Source organism: Cynara cardunculus, assembly GCF_001531365.2.
Source record: "Cynara cardunculus var. scolymus isolate 2C chromosome LG 1, CcrdV1, whole genome shotgun sequence".
NCBI classification, from domain to species: Eukaryota; Viridiplantae; Streptophyta; class Magnoliopsida; order Asterales; family Asteraceae; genus Cynara; species Cynara cardunculus.
In genome coordinates this window covers 932,106-952,829 of record NC_037528.1, presented here as the reverse complement: position 1 = coordinate 952,829, position 20,724 = coordinate 932,106, and the positions used below count along the sequence as shown (strand labels likewise).

Genomic DNA, 20,724 nt, shown 5'->3' with positions numbered 1-20,724 from the left:
AAATGAAAAATCAATTTCTAGCCGAAAGAACAACAACTAGAGAACGTACAAAACCCATATCCATAAAGAATAGAGATCGAAGAAGAAAGAATAAACAACAAAGGAAATAACCGGATAATGTACAAAACCAGATCTACAAATAATAGAGATCGAAGTCAAGGTTTAGGTTAAAAAACAAATCGAAAGAGCAATGACACAAGAGAGCGACTGTGTTGTTGATGGTTTGAACTTTGAAGGTTGAGAGGTCTCTAATATCTAGAAGGAAGGAGAAGATCATAGGAGAAAAAAGGGTGAAATATTTTAACAAATGAGACTTTGATTTGGTATATATAGAGAGAAGAAGATAAGGTGAAGGTAAAAAGGGAATAAATGGATCAAGAATGGATGAGTGTATCGGACTCTAGTTTTTTTTTTTTGGCTTACTGATTAAGTCATGGCCGGATCGAATAAGCCACATCCAAACGTATATTCATGGCTGAGCGAATAAGTCATATAGGTTATACAACTCATTAAGCCACAACCGAACGACTCCTAAAGATTTGTTTGTTAATAGTTTATTTGGTTAACTATATATGATTGTTTGATAGTGACTTATTTAATTACTTATAGAGAGAATTTTATGTATAAAGCCAAAAAATTTATAAACATGTATCTTCCAATTAAAAAACACACTTCATTTCATATATGAAAAAACTCTCATAAACAATTTTTTTTTTCTTCAATCTATACAAACAGATTAACCCACACAAACAATTTTACTCCTGGTCTAAATGGAAAATCAGTCAAACAACCCTAAACCTTGTTCGTGTGAAAATAAGAGTTAAGATGAGATATGTAAGAAAGGATTTGAAACATTTATTATTTTTAATCTCAAAACAATCTATGAATTATCGTTACAAGGGAATTGATACAGTGGTTCTCGTTAGTGTTGACCATAACTTTCATTATTATCTATATTATCTTATAAAGCAAATTTAACAAAAGTCTTAAAATATTAAATGACTAAGATACTTTTTATATCACTTTTTCACCCCTCCTCTCCTCACATACACTCACCCCCTCACATACACTAACTCTCTCACAACCGATTTTTTAAAATTATAATTTTAAATTTACATTTTATACTCCTATAATTAGTTAATTAATTTATTTTACGTTATTTACTTTTAAATGTTTCATTTGAAACCTTTATCAAATTAATATACATAATCGTATATCAATTAAAACATGTTTAAAAAATACATTTTTATTTTAACAAGTTACACCATTATAATCGTCTCGTTAATATTTTTGAAATAAGTCCAATATTGAATAGTTTTTTTACTTAATTATATTATTTAATATTATATATATTGTGAAAAAATATTTTTAATATCTACGATTTATATTTGTATAGTTATTTATATATATATATATATATATATATATATATATATATATACACTATATAGTTTAGGGTTAGGCTGTCCAAATTGCACTGTATAATATGTTCCGACTTAATATGTTCTTGGGTTTTTTTGAAATATATATATATACATGTATTAATTCAACCTTAATCTGAGTTTTTGGACAAGAAAGAGGGTAAACAGTTGAAATTTTATTCTAAAACCCATATGTTTTGGTCTTTTCATGGCTTATGATCTGTCAAATTTGTAGTTTTCTTTATTGGTTTTGAGTGTTTATTTTAAAACTCAAGTTTATTGGTTCTTTGCTCTAGGTGTAAATCGAACACATTTGTTGAATCGTTTAAATATGTTGGATTTTAAACTGTCATACAATTTTTTCCATCGATAGTCTGTAATTGGAACCATAACTCTTATTTATTCAAATTGTATTAATATGTAAAAACCAAGTGTAACATATATCATCGTTAAATCTTATCTTATAAAACAAATGGAACTTCAAAATCGTTAAAATTCATGGTTCTCGCTGCATTGCACGGGTACACAACTAGTCGATACCTAATAGAATACCTTGAAGCTCCTAAAAGATAAAGGAAAACAAAGGGTTAGTTTAGTAATTTAAAATAAAAAATTATTAAAAAAATAGAAAGGAGTTCATTTTAGCAAAATGGGGGTCTGTAACAGCCGTGGATTTGTTTTCGATACAAGACAACCTCCTGGTAGGGTTACACACCGCCACTAGCCGGTCATTCTTGGCGCTCCAATTCCCGCTTGGTATATAAACTCCGACCAACCCTTCCGACGCCTCGATCATCTTTCCCAATCAATCTACAGGTTTGCTCATTTCTTTATGTTTCTTCACTCTTTTCTATCTGCTAAAATCATTCATTATTTTAACTAACAGTTTGCTTAACCTTCTGATCCACACTTGAACTGTGCAAACATCGATTCTGTAGTTGTAGGTTTGAATTTATTCCCGAATTTGTTGTTCTAGTTCTTGGTTAGTAGCGGGTTTTAAATTTTCTCTCGTTTACGCAATTTCACGGATGGATTATAAGAATTTGAGTTTCATCTTCTTTTATCGATTTTCAATCAATGCGATGAAGTTGCTTCTTAAAATCATGACTTCTGATAGTTAATCTGGTGTTTCCTTACCCATTACGCCTTATTAGGAGGTTACTTTGTGCGGATTTGGTGTATAGGCTTTCATCGATCTTCGTTGGCTATACGATAAGTTAGGGTTTTTTCTCCGGAACCAATTTAGGGTTTTTGCAGTAGTTGTTGCTCCGAGGTAAACAGATGCTCTTATTTTGTCTTATATTCTCGACTTGGTTACTATATATCTGTTGATAAGGGTTCTTGATTCTAAATTTAGTAGTGACAGCTGTTGGTCTTTTTGTTGCACATTCTTCTGGCTCACAGTTAACTTTATCATAATGGTTGGAATTTTAATTCAGATTATCAGTGAAGTTGGTGATTTTAAAATGGGTCTCGGTATCTTTTGTCAGAGGTGGAAGAATAACAATTATTGTGTGGTATTATGAGGTCCATCTTCTAGTTTCTGTACATATCTGAAAGCAGCGGCACTGGATAACTGTTTGGATCAAATCCAGCAAGCGGCCCCATCGCACATAGGGTCGTCTAGGTTGGGGGGAAGGATGGTGCATTCTTCATCGAGTTCTGGTATCTTTTTTCAAGGAGATGAGCAGTCTCAAGCTCTAAGAAATTCTCATTTGAGCTCCTATGGGAACTCAAATTTACGTTCTCGAAATATGTATTCAAACATGGTACCAGTTTCTGGGGAGGTGAGCAATGCTGTTATGGATAGCGCGGCTAGCTCAGGGCCTAGCATCGGGGCAAGTTCATTGGTTACTGATGCTAACTCGGTACTTTCAGGAGGTACGCCTTGTCTCCAGAGAAGTGCAAGCATCAGCACAGAATCTTATGTGCGGTTACCTGCATCGCCGTTGTCTTTCTCTTCCAACAATATTAGCATCTCAGGCTCTTCTGTTATAGATGCACCATCCCCTGTGCAGCAAAGCTCCATTCAGGACCCAAATTTTCATTATGGGCATCAGCAGGGTCCTCGTCAAGGAGCTTCTACTGCCACGTCCTTGCCCAATCCAAGGCTTGGACGGGTTCAATTCCCTGAAGGTTCAATGTTTCCGGGGTCATTCGTTTCGGATCATGATAATTTATCCCACCTGCAAAAGAAACCTCGACTTGATATCAAGCAGGATGATATATTGCAAGAGCAAGTTTTACGACAGATATTGCAAAGACAAGACTCAATGCAGTTACAAAGCCCTAACCTTCAGTTACAAGCTTTATATCAGCAACAGCAGTTGCTGCAGTCTCTGTCACCAGCGCAACGTGCACACTTGCTTCAGCAGCAGCAACAGCAGCTGCACTCTAGACAAAATTTTCAACAGCAGGGCTTGCAACCTGCATCTGCAGTAAACCGACCCTATGATGGTGGTGTATGTTCACGAAGACTGATGCAATATCTGTATCATCAGCGGCAAAGGCCAGCTGTGAGTTGATTATCAAGAATTTATAGCTTTCTTATTAGAATAGCTGTGTCAATTTGGCTTCCTTGTTTTGGTTTTGTTTTTGAATGCAATGTATCTAATTTTTTTTCCTTTCCACCAAAACTTTAACATTTGGTACAGGATATTTCCTACTGGAGGAAGTTTGTGGCGGAATATTACTCTCCACGTGCGAAGAAAAGGTGGTGTCTATCCTTACATAATAATGTTGGGCATCACCCATTAGGTGTATTCCCCCCTGCAGCTATGGTGAGTGCTTTGTATTTGTTGCTTTTGAACTAAACTTTAAGGAAGACGTAAGATCTCACATTGGTTGGGGAGGGGAACAAAGGTTGCCTTATAAGGGGATTGATACCTTCTCTATTAGATGCGTTTTAAAACTGAGTCAAGCTGTGTGGACAAAGCGGACAATATCTGGTACAGTTAGCCTGGGATGTTAAAAAGACTTCTTACTATCGTAGAGCAATTAGAGATGGCAAAAGTTCATTCTTCTATGACAAATTTTCATGTTCTGTGCTTTCTTATTTTCAGCTTTTGTCATTCACATTCTTTCATGAATGTTCATTTGTGTAAACATGATGTTCTTATCTTTGTTTTTATGGTAAAAATCATCTCACATGTTCTCCTTCCTTTCTTCTTTAGGATGTATGGCAGTGTAGCATTTGTGGGTCAAAATCTGGAAGAGGATTCGGTATGTAATTTATCATGCCTATGCTTATATCGATCATTCTTTTCAGAATTTATAGTATTCTTCGATAATAGTTTTGTTTTTATGATGTTTAAAATTTCTGACTGTCATGTTACTTGCTTCCTCTCTGCCCTGTTAAAGCAATATATACTGCTTTACTGTTTAAGCACAATGTGTCTTCTGTCCTGATAGTGACTTTACTTGTATACCCTTGCTCTGGTGTATTTTGACAGAGGCAACCTTCGAAGTTCTGCCTAGGCTTAATGAAATTAAATTCGGAAGTGGTGTTATTGACGAGCTTTGGTTTCTGGACTTGCCTCGCGAATGTAGATCTCCTTCTGGAGTCATGATGTTGGAGTATGGAAAAGCAGTTCAAGAGAGTGTTTATGCGCAAATGCGCGTGGTTCATGAGGGCCGACTTAAAGTTATCTTTACCCCTGATTTAAAGGTTGAATATCTGCATTTGGTACTGTGTTTTAGTGATGTACCTGATTTCGTACTAATACTTCTAAACATCTTTCAGATACTAACTTGGGAATTCTGCTCACGGCGTCATGAGGAGCTTCTTCCACGCAGGCTGGTTGCTCCTCAGGTAAGATTCTCTTTTCTTTATCAATACCTGAATTTAAATGGATGAAGTTTTAGTCTCTTTACCATATGAACTATATTCTTTGGACGATGAATGATCTTTTGTAGATTAAAAGGCAGTTTTTTGTGTTTTGTAGGTTAATCAGTTGTTAGAAGTTGCACAGAAATGGCAATCTACAATTGCTGAAAGTGGATCTGGTGGCGTTTCCCAGCAAGATTTGCAGACAAACAGCAATATGTGAGTTTTAAGCAATCTCTGTATATTAGAGCTTTCATCTAAAAGGGGTTGACCAAAAAACTCAATAACATGATCATAAGTTGGTTGATTTGTTTTTCCAAAATTTCATACCGTACATCATGGTTGATTGTTTCTTGTGCCTCAGGGTTGTAACAGCTGGGCGGCAGCTTGCAAGGAGCTTAGAGTTACAATCATTAAATGACTTGGGATTTACTAAAAGATATGTAAGATGCTTACAGGTAAAAAAGAATCGGAACTCTTTTTTCTCATTTTGGAACCTTCTTTGTACCAAAAATTGGGCATACTCATCTAGCTTGATTGAAAGATACTGATTTCTTTACCCATTTGTTCCAGATATCTGAAGTTGTCAATAGCATGAAAGACTTGATGGATTTCTCCCAAGAAACTAAAGCTGGCCCCATCGGTAATATTCTTAAGTAATTTTCAGCGACATCATGGTAGTATGTGTGACACTACTAACTCTCTGGTTTTCCGTTACAGAGGCGTTGAAAAACTTCCCACGACAGACTAGTGTAGCCAAATTGCAAATGCAAAAGATGCAGGGAATGGAACAAATGGGGAGTATTCAGGGCCTGCCAGCAGACCGGAATGCCATAAGTAATCTGGTCGCTCTACATCCAGGCTCGATGAACAATAATTTTCACATGGGAAGCCGAGGAGGTCCGCTTGGCTCGGTGCAAGCTGCTTTGGCATTGTCCGAATACCAGAATAAGATGATGAGACAAAGCTCAATGAATTCAAACTCGCAACAGGATGCATCATCTTCTTTCCAGAACAGATCGCCACTTGAAGGTCGGGCCTTGCAGAATAACAATGGTAATATCCTGGTTGGTGGCAGGTTTTCAAGCTTGCAGCTGCCCTATCAGCAGTTTCCTAGTGGTGTATTCCAAGTTCAACAGGAGCAGTCATCCTCGCAACACCAGATGATTCAGCAAGCACTCAAGGATATGAACAACAATGACGGTGGAGGAGTAAGGTCGAGCATATCCGGGCAGAGTGCTGGTGGGCCGACCAGAAGCAACAGTTTTAAAGCTGGTTCGCATAGCGATTCTTGTGCAGGTGGGGAGAAAGCGGGTGATTTGCCTCACGTGTCGGATGTCTTTCAAGACATAGCTAGTGAGTTGACGGAGAATGGGTTTTTTAACAACGACGAGCGTGAGGACGGTATGGGTTATGGGTGGAAGGCATGAGATCGGCGAAAGGGAAGTTGGCCGTGAGGACATAAGGTTGTATAGTCGGATTAATTTTCATTCCGTTGCTTGTTTTTTTCATTATGTTCTGGTATGGAGTCAACAGGTGTGCGTTTGACATACATTTTTCTTTTCTTTTTTTGTGGCGAATGCAAATGCAAATGCAGTCTGTGCGTATAAATATTTAAGAATGGACTTATTATCAACTTATCCTCATCATTTCTGTCTAACCAAATGCTTTCTTACATTCAGCAGTATTCACCTCACACTGTTTGCTGTTTTAGTTATCTCTTTGACCTCTTAGGAGATCAGGGGTTTAAACCTCATCAAATGTGAGGTGGGTGGGTGAGTTTATTTATTTTAAGATTAATTTTAAATTAAAAAAATTCACGTCATTATCCGTGTCAGTCAGCAAATAATATGGAGTTGGATGCCACATCATTTGTCACATCAGCATAATAACCGGTTAATGCTTCAACCAGTTACATTGGTATCTAATGTTCAAAACTTTACATCTTAAATACCAAAATGAAAATTTTAAAAGTACGTAATAAAAATCAAATTAAAATACGTTATCTTTTAATGGAATTTAACTATATAAAAAATTAATCAATTATTGCTTCTAAAATTACATCAAATACTTTATTTTCTTGTTAAAGCTTGATAGGAATTAAGAGAGACAAATAAATAATGTTTTTGATTTATAATTTCTCTCATTATGAAATCCCCATTTCCCAACTAATAGCAACTTAGCCCTTGTACTTTCAAGTTATTACATAAATAATCCCTCACTTGTTGAAACCATGATATATAAGCACAATTTATACCTCACAGATCTTAGACTAACCACAAATTTGGCAACTACATAGTATCTATATTATATTATAAATATTATAAAGCATTTGATAAAAACTCTTAAAAATTATTTTTATACACGAAGTACTGTTTATTGATGCATATTATTTAAAATTTAAGATTACAAGTAAATTATGCATAAGTATAACTTATTAAAGCTTCATACTTGAATTCATCTAACTAACTGCAGATAAACATAATCAAATATTTGATAAACATCTCATTTTAAATATAAAAAATCTAAAATATAATTAAGATAATTCAAGATTACAAGTAATTATGCCTAAGTACAACTTACTAAAGCTCGATGTTTGAATTCGTATAACTGACTGCGGATAAACATAAATCAAATAGAGAATAAACATCTATTTTAAAATATAAAAAATCTAAAATATAATTAGGATAATTACCGAGTTCTAACAAAATAATTAAATATTATTTTTATAAAAAAATTATATTATTAAATCAAATATAATTTACTTCGTTATTGTACCTAAATTAAATTATAAAAAAAATTGAATTAAAAAATTACACAAAAAGATGAGAAATTTTAAATACTTAATTTGATACTAATATTGATATATTTTTGTCAAAATTTTATGATACTTTCAAACTTATATTTTATTCAAAAATAAAAACATAATCGTTTTCTCAAAATCACATACGACCCTATTATAACATCGACTGAGATACATAATAAATTGAAATATTAAAATCAAGATTTATCTCGCTGCGGTGCGAGTACCTTTCTAGTATATATAAAATATGTGTTACCAAATACTTAATTTAAACTGCATTTTTATATCTCTAATTAAGATCTCATGGATTTCTATTGCAAACTATTAACATTCGGAATCACAACGTGTTCTGTGCTGTGTACATCCCGACCTTCACGTAAATTCGAGGCCGTATTTACAGCGTCTTGAACCGTCGTAAAATCTCCCGAGCCACCTTGAGCAACCACCACATCCAAAGTAGTCAATACAGCTCGGCCACAACCTTTTCCTGAAGCATTTGGGTGCTTGGACTCGATCTTATGGGCTCGTTCCCGAACCATGAGTGCATCATTTATGGCTGCTTGCACTGTCATTTCTAGAAACTTCGGTGGTTGATATGGGGCCGTGGTGGGGAAGTTATAGCGATCAAGATAGTGATCGCATGAAGTTATGGCGATCAAGATAGTGATTGCACGAAGGTATGGCGACCGCATGAAGTTTTGGCGACTAAGATAGTGATTGTATGTTTGGTGGTGCCGGGTTTGTCAGCACCACCAACTTATGCTTCTGGAGACTGTGGTTTCCGATGAGCAAGAGAATATGTATGCAATGATGAAGCGAAACTTCATAGCCATATTTGGATTTTCAAATTTTCAGACTGAAGAGAACAGGATATGTGAAAATCTGCAAATATGCAGGTGGAGTTGATCTGCAAATCGATTGAGCAGAAGTTGGAAATCGAAGAAATTTGAGATGCAGATGTCGATGGCCAGAAGTTGGGAATCGACACCATAGAGATTTATCGACTTTATGATTCCATCCAGAAATTGGAACTTGGAAATGGATCGATCAATGACAAAATATGTGTGGGAATGTTACCTGTTAGATCTCGAACGCCAGAAGTTGGAGATGTCTATGGTCGGAAGTTGCAGATGTGTTGGCCGGAAGTTGGAAACAGGAAGATATCGACCTTGGTATTAATTATTTTTTGCTTTGTTTCTTCGTCTTCTTCGTCATCCACCAGTTGCTGATTAATATAAAATATTTTACTATTTTTGACAATCCATCTATTTTCTTGTAATTTATGACGTGTTTCATGGTTTTGTGATTAAACAATAAATAACGTCTTTTATATATGTCATGTTTTATAAATTTTTAATCTTAACATCTTATTTTAATTGGGCAGAAAAATAAGAAAAATAAAATTTAAATATTTTCATCAATTGTTTGACTTATGTATCTTTCATTGGGATTCCATCATACCACAAGATTCTATTTAAGTGTTCAAACAATCATTTTTTGAGTTTGCATATTATATGTTTAATTCATTATTTATTCTCATTTGTCTACTTGTCTAGAAAACCTCGATAATCTTCTTTATTATTGATCTCTCGTTGACCCTTATATACAATTACTTCATTCACACAAATTTCGTCTTTGTATCAAAATAACACATATTTCTTGTTATGAATTAAAAGAATTCTTACTTTTTATAAAAAATTATCAACCATATTTTCTATATTCTTGGTTTCAAATTACGTAATAGGAAGTACGTAAATCTAAGTACTCACTTATATATCTATGATAAAGATAAATAATAATTCTTTTCTCAATAAATTATTAGCATTTCTTGTACTCAATTTTACACTAATGAAAAACATTTATTAAAAAAAATTCGTACTTACCAGAGGGTCACTACAAGAAAATTGAGATTTGACGATGCGTCTTTTAGCGACAACATGTTTCCGCCATAAGTTATAACGACGACATGTTATTGTCATATACTCTTTTTGATGATAAATGAACTTTTATTGACGATAAAATTTGTTGCTAAAAGTCTTGTTTCTTACAATAATACTTCTTTTTTCGTTCATTCAAGGCCTATAAAATATTAATCACAAAGAAATCCTTAGATATGGTTCCATAATATATAATATGCTTTTTAATTCTAATAACAAATGAAAAAAAAATATTTAAAATGATTAAAATACCCTTTTTGGATATAAACTATAAATAATCATCGTTGAATTAGAAATTAGTTAGCAAATAAAATATAGAAATAAAGAAATAATTATAATCATGTATTTTAAATTGATTTAATTATATTTTCATAAGCCTTAAAAAATCGTTTATTTTTTCTAATAATATTTTTGTATGTCTTTAATTAAATTTACAACCATTAAATTATTTTTATTGATTTGTAAAAATTCATATATTTATAAACGTCAGTCTGATTTATTATTTTATAACACAAAAATACTTTGAAAAAAGTACAAATTTATGTGAAGAAAAAGACGTAATAAACTAATAATGGTCCGTTTATCAAATGCTAACCGAGTAAACATTTAGAGGTCGTTTACCTAATTGCTTACCCGGTAAGCGTTTACCGATAGGAGTTAACACTATGATTTATTTTGATGCGTAAGATTTTAGTATATTAAAACATATCAAATGCAACAATTTAGGGGGTAAGCGCTTACCTGGGTAAGAGTCATCATCCTCACTTACCGGGTAAGACTCTCCATCATTCTCATCGTTCTTACCCGGTAAGATTCTTGACCCTTCTCATGTTCATCCGATAAGAAAATTTATCCAGTAAGTACTTACTAAATAAGTGTTTAGTAAACGTCCCCTTACTATGTTACTTATTTTACGGTGAATATAACAAGGATCGGGATCCCAATAGCTTGTGACCATATATTTTTGCCTCCTATTTCCCTTACCAATCGTTTTTCTATGTCCAACGATATTCACTTTGAGAGCTGTATTAGTCCGTTTTGATTTGGTGAGATTTTGAGTTAGATTTATTTCCAATCTTACGTTTGATTTAAAGTAAAAAAATCTGGAATTGAATTCACACAAATAGTGAGTCTATATTATTGCTTCTAAAATTACACCAAATACTTTATTTTCTTGTTAAAACTTGATACAAATTAATAAAGACTAGAAGGGTACTCACGCAATACAGTGAAATACATTTCGATTTTAATGTTTCGTTTTATTCTGTTCTCTGTCGATGTTATAATAAGGTTTGGTTTTGAGAAAAAAGATAATATTTTTATTTTTGAATAAAATATAAATTTGAAGATATCTTAAAATTTTGAAAAAAAAAATATCGATATTAGTATCAAATTAACTAGTTAAAGGTTCTTGTTTTGTTGTGTAATTTCTTTAATTTAATTTTTTGTATAATTTAATTTAGGTTTAATAACGAAGTAATTTATTTTTGATTTAATAATATAATTTTTTATAAAGATAATAATTAAGTATTCTGTTAGAACACAATAGTTATCCTAATTATATTTTAGGTTTTTTATATTTAAAATAAAATGTTTATCAAGTATTTGATTATGTTTATTTGCAGTTAGTTACACGAATTCAAGCATGTAGCTTTAATAAGTTGTATTTATGCATTATTTACTTGTAATCTTGAATTTTAAGTAATATGCATCGATAAACAGTAATTCATGTATAAAAAAATGGTTTTTAAAAGTTTTTGCTAAGTATTTTATAATATAGTATAGATGATCGCTCATTATTTGATTATTGATTATGCATTTACAAATAGAAAGGTATATGTACACACGTTTTGTGGCATTTTAAGTATAATCTTATTTATCATTTGTAAACATATATTATGTATTCAGAGTAACAATTTCATTAAAACCCAAACACACAACAGTATTTTCGTGTCATAACAGATACGGTTGTAATTAAATGTCATATTTAATGAAAGAGATTGTTTTAATTGATAGGATGACAATTTTCTAAAATGGGGTTACGAAAAAATACCTACAATTCAATCCAAGTAAACAGAAAGATACATTGCACACACATTTTCTAGCATTTTAAGTATAATCTTATCATCATTTGTAAGAATTTCATTTAAAGCTCATTAATACACAAGAATTATGCAGCTGTAATTAATGTCATATTAAATGGGATATAAGAAGAATTTCATTTATATAAGGATTTTTTTTTAACCATAAAAGTGTGTCTGATTGATTTGAGTTTGACTTCAAAGGTTAAAAGTACAAGAAGGTTTCAGGTTCAAATCCAAGGAAAAATAAAAATCTTCTTGTGGCCACGGAGGTTCAAATGCGGTGACTCCGGACTATCTGTAAAGTAGGTGGTCGTCCTGGGATTAGTCGGCCCGTATAGCGGGTTAGATATCCAGGTTAATAAAAAAAATATATTTTTTTCTATTTCTTGTTGGAACCTCTTTTTTGTGATTATCCTCCCTTTTTTTTATAGATCATAGAAATAAAAGAGTGATTACACTGGTGATATGCTCAAATTTTAGATTTAATCTCTAAAATAAACTATCTATATTGATGGTCCCTAAGTTTATTATTTTATAACACTCAAGGAATTTGGAGTTAATATCGTCAGTTAGCAACTATTAAAAAAACAAATCAAACATTGGAAAAATTACAAGGGTCAAAAGTGAAAATTCTCCCAAAGTTATCGTGATTCACATTTTTTTCTTTAAATTCTTTAGAGTGAATTGTAGATTTGGTCCCTGGTTTGATGTGCTTTTATTAAGATCTCTGTGGTATGTTTATTATGGATTTGGTTCTTGTGGTATTTTATTTGTTTTGCCCTTGGTTCTCTGACTAACATCGCCGTTAACTTCGTTAAATCAAGGGTTATTTTAATCTTTTATCTATCATTTTGTCTTTTTTATATAAAAAAGTAAAAATAATATTTTTATACACACAATATAGACATATATATATATATATATATATAAAATAAAATAAAATATTATTGTATAACCATTATTTGTTTAAATTAAAAATTAATTATATTAAATACGATTTAATTTTGTTGTTTTAGTATTTTTGTTTATTTCTATATGAAAACCTGATTGAAATTTATACAAGAGTATGTATGAATCTTTCATTTGGTCAAACCATTTAAACAAATCAATAATCTTTGTTAGATTAGGTTTTTCTATCACCATATATACAGTTAATATTAAGGACACAGTGGTAATCTTTTTTTTTTTTTTGTCTTAACTCACATTCATTAATGGCGGTTACAAAAACATCAATCCCATGATTATAACTAAAATAATATGTTTTTTTTCCAAATTATAAATGACTTATCATTTTAATATGATAAGAAACTTGAATGTTCTATCTTCAACATATATGTAGTCGCCAAAGTTCATATGGTGTATATATTGTTTACATTGTTTACATGTGTTTCAATGTGTTCACAAAACAGTATCCATATACATCTAACATTTGGTCAATATGTATTCACAAACGAAACACTTTAATCATATATTATTGTATTGACATGTGCTTCCCGGGTTCTCTTAACATATTTAAAGTTCCTATCATCTGTGCATAACCATTATATGGAGAACATACATAACATAAGCAATTTATACCTAAAAACAGCCTTCTACAAGACCCCGATCTCAGTTATTTGTAAATATGTATACAACTAAACGTCCTAATAAAAGAAGCCAACAAAGATGTTACAATAACCACAGATTTAGGCAACGAGTACCAAACAACCAACATTACAAAGAAAAATGGGGGATTTAGATTGCAGCTCTTCCAACAACTGTTACCTGCTAACTCTATTTGTATATCATAAAGAAGGGGATTAACCAACGACCTCATCATCTGAATCATCGTTACCCACCACCACTCCGCCGCCAAGTAATGTGTTAAGAATCATTTGCTCCCAACCTCTTATGCTTGCAGTGAATGAACGGAAACGAGAAGGGCTACTACTTGCCTCACCTTCAGGAGAATCTGGGGGTGAACAGCAATACTCTGCATGCGAGTAGTATTTCAGCGAGCACAACCCACTCGAATCAATTATATCCACATCAAATGCAGGTGAAAGAGGTCGTCCCATAACTTGAACATGCGACACGCTGCATCACCATAATAAACGTTAAGACCCATCCAAAACTTTAACATTAGGATATTAATCAACATATTGCTAATCGTATTCAGCTTCCAGAAGTTGGTTTGAATAAATTTAGGAGACTAACCAACATATTTTTATGGGAGTGTTCTAGTGATTTTTTGGCAGACATGAAATAGAAGTGGTTGCCATACAAGGGGTCAATGTCTTAATGAACAAAGAACCTACCATATATAGTATTTTTCATCCATTTCTTGTCTCTGAACCCTACCCAGCAACTCTATCTGCAAGATCCCTCCGATACATAAAGCAGGTTCTGGTAGCTTAAATTTTTGAAGACGGCTCTCCTGTTACATCAAAACCTTGATAAATATGAAGAAGAGAGAAGGAATCATTACACTACTTTCCAGCATATGCACCTTTCTAGTGACTAACAACATCTAAAGATCATTAAAACTTCTTAGGAAATGTATTAAGACATCCATGAGATATAAAATGACAATATGCAAGATCAACCATTTGTCTGGATAAAACTTAACAGTTCCGAATCATGATCGGAAAGAATGACAACAAATCAGAATGCAACACACCTGTGCCATTGGAAATGATGGTGATGTGTATGTCCAAACAACATTGTCACGGATAAACCTCAAAGCAGCTGTAGACTCGTCTTTCATGTCACTCTCAATTTCATAAGTAGGCTTCACATGCCCCAACCGAAACCGCACAGCTTTTGCAGAGTAAATGGGAAAACCAAATTGAAAATATGCTGCTAGACCAACAGAAATTTTGTCAGCACAATGACACAATAAAGTTACTATTGACAAATTCCGAGTATAACCTTGAAAAGGATGTATGTGGATCTCAGTAATCACACATAAATTTGCAATAAGCTTATATACTAATGTTTCAGGAACTGAAGGATCAACTTCGCCTTCGCTTGACCAGTAAGAAGCCCTTTGATCAACCCTGTCACCTGGTTCTAAAGTGTGATGGATGCTTTCTTGAGGATAGTTATCTGTGCTAGATGCAACAATCGCCTCCAATATGCAATCCCTTCTCATAAAGGAGGTGAAACCCCTAGCTAAAAACGCATATACTCGGTGTTCCTTCTCCAACCGTGGCCATTCCATAGAACCATCAACGCCATAGTGTCCATGCTCTATCCTGTTATTCATCTCGACAACACTAATAACACTCGATACTTTAGGAAACATTCTTATGCAAAGCTGCTTAGAAAGGCCATTCGCGACAACTGCATCAGAAACACTACCATGTAAGAATTGTCTGTATGTTACAATCAGTTACAAAATAACCTAGGACTTGTTTTATCCAAATTGTAAGAATGCTTTTAGAAAAATGTTTCCTTTTGAGGTCCCCATTTCTTGAATGCACTCGTTTACAAAATTTAAGTAACACGTGTATTGCAGAGTATAGGAAGTGAATATTTGTTCAAGGAGACAAAAAGATTCAGACAAAAAGAATTGGTCATAAATGAAATAGACAGGCGCTGCTTCCTCACTTGCCAATAAGGCAACTGAGTGCACTATATATCTTTCTAATCAGAGCTTCCATCAGGCCTTGTCAATTTTGTGGTACAACTGAATCAAATTTCCATTCAGTATTTTTAGCCTGTTCTCAACCCACGTTTTCTGTTTGATGATTCCATTTAGTCATACACATGTTAATATCGTAAAAAATATATATATATTGGGGAGATACTTATATAAGCCATCATCGAAGTGCAACTAGGTGGTGGTCAAAAAACATGATGCTGCTGCATGTGTGATGGCCATGAGCCCAGAAGCATATCACTAACAGTATACATGCTTATATGAGAATAAAGCTACCTGTGCTGGATGACGGTACAACATATTCTAATCGACCATATAAAGCCTATATGGCTATATGAAAATGTTGTCAGGTATGCTATATGTGACACCTAATTAGTAGAATCTTCGACACAAACTGCATTCAGAAACTGAACTTCTGCAACAATTTAACAAGTCAATTTCATTACATATTTACATCTACTCTTTTCGCACACTACATCTCCTAATGCACAGCCCCCTTTTTAACCCTAAATCCATAATTAGAATACAACCATTCAATGATAAATTGAAAACTAACAAAAATCAATTTTGATCTTAAGTCTCTTACTTTTCCCGACGCATTCCTCTTGATACAACTACATCCTCTTCACTGTGTACTAGATATTTATAGTGCATATGACCAAACCACCAGAGAACATTCCCTCATTGACATCGCAATCAATGCCACTCCATATTTCTTTTGGAAAATCACATTTATCTAGCCATCCCACTCTAGCAAACTCATACATCAACCTTAACAAGTGCCTTTACATGCTTGTATCTGCATCCCATATAATATAGCAAAATGATTCCCCTGGTCATCCTAGATAGGATTTCTTCAACTTGAAAGAGAATTTAAAATCACTCGACTCTTCTGAAGCAAAATTCCACTTTACTATTGGTCCATGGCTGGTGTAGACATAATATATTGTTGGAATTATCAGTGGAACATTACATATCAAAGCATTATAATGGTTGGTAACAAGTGTTAGCCTTCCTGTAACAAATTACCAGGCAGCTTTCTTGCTAATTTACTACATAAATACATATTACAAAATCCAACTCACAAATAGAAAGGGCAACAGATAATTGCAGCGACTTCTATTACAGTAGCAGCTTCACAACGGTTGATGTATTCTAGCTCTATGAGTTGATGACACGTGCCTAGAAAATAGAAACTGCATAGCACAATGAACCATTTGACCACTGCTTTTTTATTTGTGTCACAATAGCCAATAGGACTGTCCAATGTCCGATGCTTAAACATTTTGCTCAAAGACAATTATCATATCTAGGAAAACTATTGCTTGTAACTTCGGATTATTTATCTTATTCATGGCTCATGTTCATTCGCTAAATTAGGAAGCAAAAAAAAAAACAATCTTCAAATAATCTAGTTTACAATAACCTCAAAAAAGTTCAACTTAGATTAGTGGTGAATTAACCTGGTTCTTATCACTCTTCATCCTTCTTCCTAATAGTTTGGCAAATCAAACTAGGATTTTTGTTTGTGGCAAAGAAGTTGAAAGTGAAGATGAGGCGATGTGGATGAGAAGAGAATATTGAATTTGTTGATGAATGAGAGTTACTTGTTACCCGACGTGTAGGGTCAAAGCCATGATCAGCGGCAGGAAAGCATTTTCCACACGAGATGTACATTTGACAAAAAGATGTGCGGTAGTTGTATCAATGTTGCTTCCACTACTTTGGTGGAAAAATTGAATTTACCAACCACAAGTCCACAAAGCATCCTCATCCTCATCGATTGAAATGGTTGAATAAAGATAGGGAAACCAAAGTTACTAAACAGGTGCTGGTACCGTTTTCTATTGGAAAATCCTACATGGACGAAGTATCATGTGGTGTGGTACCTAGACATGGCAACATTACTTGCTACCAAAGGAGTTTGTCGTTCACACAGATCACGAGTCATTAAAGCATAAGAAGAGCCAAAACAAGTTGAGTCAAAGACATGCCAAATGGGTGGAATTCTTAAAAGCCTTCCCATACATAATCAAATACAAGAAAGGCAACACCAACAATGTTGTCGATGCTTTGTCTAGAAGGTATGCTTTAGTTACTATGATGACGTCCAAATTATTGGGTTTCAAATGGATTAAGGATCATACTCGAATGATTCGCGATTTGCTCTTATCTACTCATCTTGTGAAAGAGAGATAATGGGTTCTACAAGCATGGGGAATACTTGTTTCAAGTCTCGACGACTTTGTATTCCTAATTCTATAAGAGAGCTCTTGGTAAGGGAACACTTTTTCTGGCCAGAAATGATCAAATATGTGTATCAGATGATGGAAAGATGTGTAACCCATAAAAGGACAGAGTTGAAAAGATGTGCACGGGTTACACATGCCATTGCTTGGATGAATGTGAGTATGGATTTTGTACTTGGATTACTCAAAACTCGAAGAGGAGAGGACCCAGTTATGGTAGTTGTGGATTGTGTCTCAAAGATGTCTCATTTTATTCCATGCCATAAAATAGATGATGCCTCACATGCAGCTAACTTGTTATTTCAAAGAAGTCGTTCGGCTACATGGAATACCAAGTAATATTGTGTCAGATCAGGATGTCAAGTTTCTAAGTTTTTGGAAGACTGTGTGGAAGAAATTCGGTACAAAATTACTTTTAGTACTACTTGTCATCTGCAGACCAACGGACAAACTGAAGTGGTCAACCACACCCTTTCTTCATTACTTCGGTCTTTGGGTGGTTGTTAATAAGTTGAGGAATTGCGACGAATGTCTAGCCCTTGTCGAATTTGCCTATAATAGGAGCTTGCATGGTACAACCAAGCATACTCCTTTAATCCCACTACTCCACTCGACTTGGCTCAAATTTTGATTGATAATACAATGTGTTCGGATTGAACGAAGAAGGTAAAGATTATCAAACAATTGCATGAGAAGGTGAAACAACAGATAGAGATAAAATTCATAATATGGAAGGCTAATAACAAAGGAAAGAAGAGGATTGAATTTAATCCGGGATCTTGTATGGATTCATCTTCGAAAGAAGAGGTTCCCAAGCAAAAGGAAGTCTAAGCTCAAGCCACGAGCCAATGGTCCTTTCAAGATACTATATAAGGTTGATTTTCCAGGAGATTATCACGTATCAAACACTTTCAATATGTGGAGTCTAAGTCCTTATGTGGAAGATAACTTGCTGGATTCGAGGGAAAATCCTTATCAACCTCGAGAAGATGATGTGATCCATGAGGCGGTTGAAGGTGCAAACCCTACTAAAGTCACTTACTTAACTGACCGAAGCATGTCGGGTTGCCGTGTAGTTTAGTTATGGACAGGCAGCAGTTAAACATAAGTATTTTTGGACATACTTGGAGCCTTCAGAGTTATGATTGGAAGGGTGCAAGATGGTCAAAGTAGTGGGTTTCCAAGAACATTTAATGTTTTCCTCTATTTTCATATTCTCCTTATTTACTTTCTTATATTTTTCCATACTTTTGTTCCAAGATATTTTCTTTTATTTTTCTTTATGTTTCCCATGCTCGGAGAATGTTCCAAGCTAGCCTATTTAAGCATCAAGTCTCTTGTAAGCCAAGACAACTTTGAATATGAATGAAGATGCATGTTGCGATTTATCTTATCAAACAAGGATTACTGATCTTCTTCTTTTGTTTCTTCTTTTCAACCAACCTACCTTAGTAAGCACATCAAGAGGCTATTTACTTTCAAAGGTGTGATCTACGTGTCAAATCTGGGTACGTTTGAGCAGTTAAATTATGTTTGATGAAATGAATTTTTAGAAGTTCTAAAACAAACATAATGCAAGTGCATCTTATAATTTTATATCTATGATCCCTCAATTGAGCTTCGCCGATCGATTATTGTAATTAATGCAACTCGACAGATTACTCTTACTCGTTCTCTTCGTTACCAAGACTATCTTGTGTACAATATATAAGTTGGAAATATTGAGCACACACGAAGTACACAATTAAAAGTTAAAGAGATCGTGTGAAATCTTATATTGATGCAAAGAGTTATGAACTTACCAAACTGACGCCAGGAGCTTGAAACAGCACTAGCACGAACAAGGTCTGCTGGATTATCCAAACACATTAGTATCTTTATGGACATATCAGCTCCAAGCCATTGTATAAAATCACAGCAATCCTCCATTAATTCCAACTCTACCGTTGTCAGTGCGAATTCTGCCAAAATTTTAAATTAATTTCATATATTTCCATATCCGGACAGAGTTGCGCAGGACTTAAATATGCCTAAGCAAAATTGTAGACAACAGTTATCCATAATTGAAAAGCAAGACACTCAAAATCTACTTGTGGATCACTGGTATGCGGTATCTATTAATTCCAATTGGATACCACCGCGCAATGCATCAATAGTGATACTTGAACGAATCTAACGCAATTCCGAAACACAAATCGAGAACGTATAGCTATTTGTTGAAATAATCCAAACGTATCACTCGCATACATAAAAATAGACAAAAATTCAATCCGAATTACGAAAAACAACAATTGTATGCAGAATATTGGGGAGAAGATAACAGAGATGAAATAGCAAACAACATCGTATCGAAGTTTACCTAATTTTAGAGAAACATAATAGAAGCGTGCGGAATACAAAGGGAGGATGAAAAACAATAATACCTACGGCGACGAGACTGCAGCGGATCGAAAAAGGAAAACCGTCAGAGGAGGAGGACGGAGGATGTGGTGGTGACACCAACGGAACCACAGCTTTTGTTGGTGATGATGATGTTGATGGGAGGGGAGTCCAGCCAAAAAGAAATGGAGAAAATCAATTATTTGGGTGTCCTCATCCTGATTAATATCAATTTTCCTTTATCTTTCTTCATCTTTTTTACTAAAATTCCATATATGTAATATAAATTGAATTTATTATTATTTTATTTCAGAAAAATCATTTATTATTTGATAGCATAGCCTTTTCCATAAATTCTCTAAAATAAAACCTTCTACATTTT

General features: G+C 33.9%; 2 protein-coding genes across 4 annotated transcripts; one reads left to right on the top strand and one right to left on the bottom strand.

Moving 5' to 3' along the window:
• Positions 1 to 2,127: 2,127 nt before the first annotated feature.
• Positions 2,128 to 6,907, top strand: LOC112526254 (probable transcriptional regulator SLK2). 3 transcript variants are annotated; one of them, XM_025136555.1, is made up of 10 exons: positions 2,128 to 2,237; positions 2,912 to 3,937; positions 4,076 to 4,201; positions 4,595 to 4,643; positions 4,874 to 5,088; positions 5,164 to 5,232; positions 5,366 to 5,466; positions 5,612 to 5,705; positions 5,821 to 5,890; positions 5,968 to 6,907. In XM_025136555.1, the coding sequence occupies exons 2-10, from the start codon at positions 3,062 to 3,064 to the stop codon at positions 6,675 to 6,677; spliced, it is 2,310 nt and encodes a 769-aa protein (XP_024992323.1). In that variant the 5' UTR covers positions 2,128 to 2,237; positions 2,912 to 3,061; the 3' UTR covers positions 6,678 to 6,907. The 3 variants fall into 3 exon arrangements, with proteins under 3 accessions (XP_024992323.1, XP_024992321.1, XP_024992322.1); XM_025136553.1 differs by having other exon boundaries at positions 2,861 to 3,937; XM_025136554.1 differs by lacking the exon at positions 2,128 to 2,237 and having other exon boundaries at positions 2,247 to 3,937.
• Positions 6,908 to 13,681: 6,774 nt separating this feature from the next.
• Positions 13,682 to 20,517, bottom strand: LOC112514177 (F-box protein At4g00755). Its single transcript, XM_025120508.1, has 6 exons — positions 20,387 to 20,517; positions 19,766 to 19,924; positions 14,982 to 15,395; positions 14,731 to 14,909; positions 14,369 to 14,487; positions 13,682 to 14,147 (listed from the first exon to the last, which is right to left on the bottom strand). Exons 2-6 carry the CDS (start codon positions 19,890 to 19,892, stop codon positions 13,871 to 13,873), a joined length of 1,116 nt encoding a protein of 371 aa, XP_024976276.1. The 5' UTR covers positions 19,893 to 19,924; positions 20,387 to 20,517; the 3' UTR covers positions 13,682 to 13,870.
• Positions 20,518 to 20,724: the final 207 nt, after the last annotated feature.